We start from the raw sequence: 5,769 nt of genomic DNA on the forward strand, positions 1-5,769 counted from the left end.
TGACTGGAGTCCTGAGGGCGGACGGGCGGGCGCCCTGGTGCGGGGGCTCCGCACTCCGCACGGCCCGGCCCGGCTCGGCCCCGGCGCCATGAGCGGCGGCGGCGGCGGCGGAGGGGGCTCGGCGCCCAGTCGTTTCGCCGACTACTTTGTCATCTGCGGGCTGGACACCGAGACCGGGCTGGAGCCGGACGAGCTGTCGGGTGAGTGCGCGCGGAGCCCGGTGCTGCCTCCCTGCGCCCACTGCGGCCCGGGACCCTCGAGGAAACCTCCCCGCTTTGTCCCGGGATCTGGGCGAGGGCCGGTCCGCAGGACCCACGGCTGGCGCGGAGGAAGGGGGCATCGGGCTGGAGGTGGGGAAGCGAGGTTAGAGGCTCTGAGCCGCGAGGTGTCCGAACGGCCCCAATGCTTCTCTGCGCGTTGTCCTGTAGTAGGGGACGAGGAGGAGAGGGAAGCGTTGTGTGATCTGTCTGGTGAAGGTAGAGTGACTTAGTACAAGATAAAGGTAAGCTTGTTCTCGAACACCCGTTAGGTGAGGGAAGAAGGTGTTTCACGATTAGTGCAAGTAAGTTCTACCCAGACTTTAAAAAAAAACCAAGGAGAGCAAAACAGAAACTTGGTGAGTTTTTCTGGCCCCTTCCCAAGAAGCCAGTTCCTCAAAACCAGCCCTGGGATGGGCCCCCTGTTTGATAGGACATGAAGTAAAGTTGAGCCATGAAGTGAAGTTGAGCCACACGAAGAAGGGTAAGAACTCTCTTAGTTCTAGAAGGTCCTGTACCCCGAGGCTGTGCCTCTTTTTATGAAAAGTAATTGGTGGCCTTTAATGAGATCAGTGTCATTTGTGAATAAAAGCGCAGCAACCTAGTGGGAGAGTCTGGGTTGGGTCGTTAGGCTTCTCAAGTCATCTTTCAAAGAGGAAGTGGTAGGGGAGCGAAGATGGGGCCCAGATCAGATTTGGAAAGAATTGCAGAAGAATGTCATAATTGTAAAATCCCCATGAATTCCACTGCACTGTCATTGGAGCCTTTGAATTGCAACAGTTTTGAAAAAGTTTTTGTCTGGAGTGTCCAGTTTGTAGGTGTCATGTGAGTGGAGGTTTGTTGTTGTCATCCTGACTTGAGAGGGGATACCCCTTTCCAGTGCTCTGTCATGATGTATTCACTTAAGTTTCCTGAAAGTGATTATGCTGTTGACTAATTTTACTTTGTTTCAGAGATAATGGGACAAGGTTGTTGGTTTATTTTTTAATTTTTTAATTAAAAAAATGTTTTTTATGTTATTTATTTTTGAGAGAGACAGAACGCGAGCGGGGGAGGGGCAGAGAGAGAGGAAGACACAGAATCTGAAGCAGGCTCCAGGTTCTGAGCTGTAAGCACAGAGCCTGATGAGGGGCTCGAACTCACCAACAGTGAGATCATGACCTGAGCCAACGTTGGAGGCTCAACTGACTTAGCCACCCAGGCACCCGTTTGTTTATTTTTGTCACCAGAAAAATTTCCATGTTTCTTATGAAAAAAAAAAAATATTAGGTGCATACTTCAAGTGACAAAAATAGATCATCTTTTAAAAAACATGATAAATTGATGACTTTTATCAAGGTCAAAACAAATATTATTTTCTCAAATTTATAGCAGATGGAAAAGAATATCATGAAGCAGTAATGCCGTTAATACTAGGCCTTTTGTTGGGGTTGCTTTAGTGTTTCAAGTTCACTCTTTTAGGTCTTTAAATTCTTATAATAAAGATGCTAATTTTTCATCTCTGTTTCATATTTATTAAATTTTTGACTTTATGATGTAGTTGTTGGAATTCAGTTCATGATGTTGGAGTTGGGAGGGACCTCGGAGAGGAAAATGAGCCCCAGGAAGGACAGTAGAGCCTACATCCTGTTACTTAATTGGCTGACTTTTGGTTCATTGCTCCTTACACTAAGCTGCATCTCTGCCTGGCTGGGTCTTTAGAAAACGCAAACATGTTGAGAAAGAATAAAAATAACAAAGTTGTCCCCAGTGAAAGAAACTTTAAAGTGGTGGAATAAACAAGTGTTATTTTTATACTGTGCTTTTGAGTGTCTATTAAATTATATAGAAACTTGATTTTAGAAAAAAAAGAGAATGGTTTGCAAATGATAAAGCATAAGAATGAAGCCGGGAAGTGATTTGTTAGAGCATGGATTTTGCGGTTAATCATTCCCCCTCTGCAATACATTGGCTATCTTGGTGACTAGCGGCAATTTAGGTAACTGCTGGCATCTTCATGTATAAAACAAGTAAAGTAAATAAAAAGCATCTCATCAAGTAGACCCTCAAAAACGTTACTTTTCTTTTAGCGAATATCTGTTAATTATCTGTTTTTTCAGCAAGCTAAAATTATATCCCTGTGAAAGCTTGGGAGAATAAAGAAAAGGCGATCAATTGTATAAAATGTGTGAAGGAAGGGTATTTTTTTGTCTTTTTAAAATGTGGTTGCAGTGGTGGAATGCCAAGACCATTTATTCAGTAGGTGGCCTTTGTTCGAATAGGCACTGATTGAAGGATTTCTTTTTTCCTTCATTTCATTTCTGGTGAGTTGGTAGGGGAATCTGGACGACCCAGAGGGAATCTGAATAAAATAAAACAGAATACAAATAGCTCTATGCAGGTCAGTATTGAGACTCTCCAGGGTGTATTTTCTCTCCTTAGCGAGCCTTATAGCTCCCAAACTGATGATGTCATAGTAAGTGAAACTATAGTAAATTGTGAACTGTACCCAGGTTCTTTAGGGAGGTATGAGGAGTCTATGTTCTCTCCAGGCAAATTAAGTTCTATACCTCACATAGCTTCTATGCTTTTAAAAAAGTGAATCCTGAACAAGCAAATCAAAGACATTCAGTGTTCCTTAGTTTTGTGGAGAAGGATTAAGATTCATTCTCTGGTTGCGACAATAAGCAGAGAGCTTAGATTCAATCTCTGGTTGCAACAATAACCATAGAGCTTGCTGCGTTGAATATAAACTCAAATCATTGGATTTTATAGGAGTCTCTCCCTGTCACCTCTTCCCCTTTTTTGCAGATTTAAGTATTTAGGCAAGTCATTTAGTTACTTGTTGTGCAGGGAACTGAGGAAGGTAAGAAAATTGTTTTCTTTCTGGTTAGTTGAGGAAGTATTTTGGGTTGTGAAGAGAGGAAGGTAATCAATGAATGAATCCTAAGTCTAGCCAACTTTAGGAAATAGTATCTGCTTGTTGGCTTTTTGAGCTTGTCGGATAGATAAGCAAATCTGTAAGAATTGCTTTCAATCTACGTTTTCATTACTGTTGGCTCAGCCTGAGTGGGGAGGCAGATGGCAGTAGAGTCCATTCCCACTCTTATCCTTTGATGGATGGGTGTCCTGGGCATCTTTGTTTCTCCCTTTTCTTCTTATGGTCACCACCACTGACTGCAGAAGGCTTACCATGAGATAGGATTCCTGAGTTTACTTTCCCTGTTACTGAGTGAGAATTAAGATTCCAGAATACTTGTGACCTGTTTTTTACCTTTTTAAAGTTCCTCTGAACTACCTGTGCCCAGCGTTGAGATGTGAGTTTTCTTGGTTCTTGCATCCACTACTCCAGTTGTCCCAGGCTCTGAGCAAAGGACTTTGCCAAGAATTGAGGAGAAGGGCTTGGGAATATAGAAATGAGACTGGCCAGTATCCTGCCAAGAATTGAGGAGAAGGGCTTGGGAATATTGAAATGAGACTGGCCAGTATCCTGTATGAGCCTATTTAGAACACTGAGAATACACTGAAATCATCTCTTAATGTCACCGTTTAAAGAGAGGAAAAAATGTTTACTGACTAGGAAGGTCAGAGGCCTGGTGAGATCATACTCCTCCTTAACCATATTGAGCAATGAATTTAGAACATTAAGAATCATGGCATGTCAAACATGGAAGCACTCTTCAAGAGATTATATAACCTTATGATTTTACAGATGAAGAAACTGAGGACCTGAGAAAGAATATTTTTCTCCCTTGCCACATTTCATTCTTCTTTTCTGCTACTTAAGTGATGCTTTGAAGCAGTCCATTGAGTAGAGGGGACAAATAAAAAGACAAGTAAAATATTTGTTTGGCAGGGGCAGGAGCAGACATTATGTCAGTTTTTCTAGTACAGGTTTCTGTTTCATTTTTTTTTTTTTAATGTTTATTTATTTTTGACAGAGAGAGAGAGAGACAGAGCATGAGTGGGGTAGGGGCAGAGAGAGAGGGAGACACAGAATCTGAAGCAGGCTCCAGGCTCTGAGCTGTCAGCACAGAGCCCGATGTGGGGCTCGAACTCACAGACCACGAGATCATGACCTGAGCTGAAGTCAGACGCTCAACCGACTGAGCCACCCAGGTGCCCTGGTTTCTGTTTTATGTTAAGAAAGAATACTGTGTGTGATTCTCATGAGAGATATCTTATTTTTTTTGGCTTTTTCTTTTCATATAATTTCACACTGAACATTCACATGAATAGTAGAAAGATCTTCAACATATCCTTTTTCCAGATTCACTGATTAACATTTTGCTCCATTTGTTTTGTTTTATCACTTGTATGCGTATGTTCTCTCTCCTTAACATATATATAAACAACTTCATTGAGATATAATTCATCTACCATATAATTCACTTATTTAAAGTGTACAACTCAGGGATCCCTGGCTGGCTCAGTTGGAAGTGCATGCAGCTCTTCATCTCTGGGTCGGGAGTTTGAGCTTCATGTTGGATGTAGAGATTACTTAAACTTAAAAAAATATATATATATAATTGAGTAATTTTTTAGTATATTCACAGAGTTGCTCAATCATGAGTGTAGTCAGTTATTTATCACTGGTGCTCCTCCCCCCCCAAGACCCACACCCATTAACAGTCACTCCCCATTTCCTTCCAACTCTCTCTCAGCCCTAGCCAACCACTAATCTACTTTTGGTATCTATAGATTTGCCTATTCTGGACATTTCATATAAATGAAGTCATATATGGTCTTCTGTGACTGGCTTTTTTCATTTAGTACATTTTTAAGGTTAATCCATGTTGTAGCATGTATTGGTATGTTATTTCTTTTTATGGCTGAATAATATCCTGCTGTATGAATATACCGTGTTCTATTTATCCATCAGTTGATGGACATTTGAGTTGTTTATATTTTTTGATCACTATGAATAATGCTGCTGTGAACATTTGTATAAATTTTTTTTAATTAATTAATTTCAGTAGGGCCCACACCCAGTGTGGGGCTTGAACTCACAACTCTGAGATCAAGAGTTATATGCTCTACCAACTAAGCCAGCCAAGTGCCCCACATTTTTTGTGTACATGTTTTTGTGTGGACATATATTTGCATTTCTCTTGGGTATATACCTGGGAGTGGAATTGTTGGGTCATATGGCATCTGTTTAACCTTTTGAGAAATTGCCAGACTGTTTTCCAGACCAACTATACCAGTTTACATTCCCACTAGCAGTGTATGAAGATTCTACTTTCTTCATGTCTTCACCAACACTTATTATCTTTATTTTTGATTATGGGCATCCTGGTGGGTGTGAAGATACCTCATTGTAGTTTTGATTTACATATGCATGCTGGTTAAGAAGGATATCTTATATTTAAAAAAAAAAAAAAAAAGGGCTATTTCTTTCCAGAGATGAAGTGGCTGTAAAAAGTTTGATGAGCCAGGTTCGAACAGAGAGCCAATACGAGTTATTTATTTTTTATTTTTTTAATTTTATTTATTTATTTATTTATTTATTTATTTATTTATTTATTTATTT

At 40.8% G+C, this 5,769-nt stretch overlaps 1 protein-coding gene across 5 annotated transcripts in view; it reads left to right on the plus strand.

The window, feature by feature from the left end:
* The first annotated feature begins 16 nt into the window (after positions 1-16).
* DENND5A (DENN domain containing 5A) overlaps positions 17-5,769 on the plus strand; it is a 118,608-nt gene continuing 112,855 nt past the window's right edge. For 2 of the 5 annotated variants that reach the window (XM_040456924.1, XM_040456926.1), the window contains exon 1: positions 17-200. In XM_040456924.1, the coding sequence (XP_040312858.1) occupies positions 89-200 (112 nt within the window). In that variant the 5' untranslated portion in view covers positions 17-88. The remainder of the gene's footprint in view (positions 201-5,769) is intronic. The other 3 variants (XM_040456922.1, XM_040456923.1, XM_040456925.1) reach the window with 2 other exon arrangements.

The sequence above is a fragment of the Herpailurus yagouaroundi genome, unplaced genomic scaffold (assembly GCF_014898765.1).
Source record: "Herpailurus yagouaroundi ecotype Mexico unplaced genomic scaffold, PumYag 218, whole genome shotgun sequence".
NCBI classification, from domain to species: domain Eukaryota; kingdom Metazoa; phylum Chordata; class Mammalia; order Carnivora; family Felidae; genus Herpailurus; species Herpailurus yagouaroundi.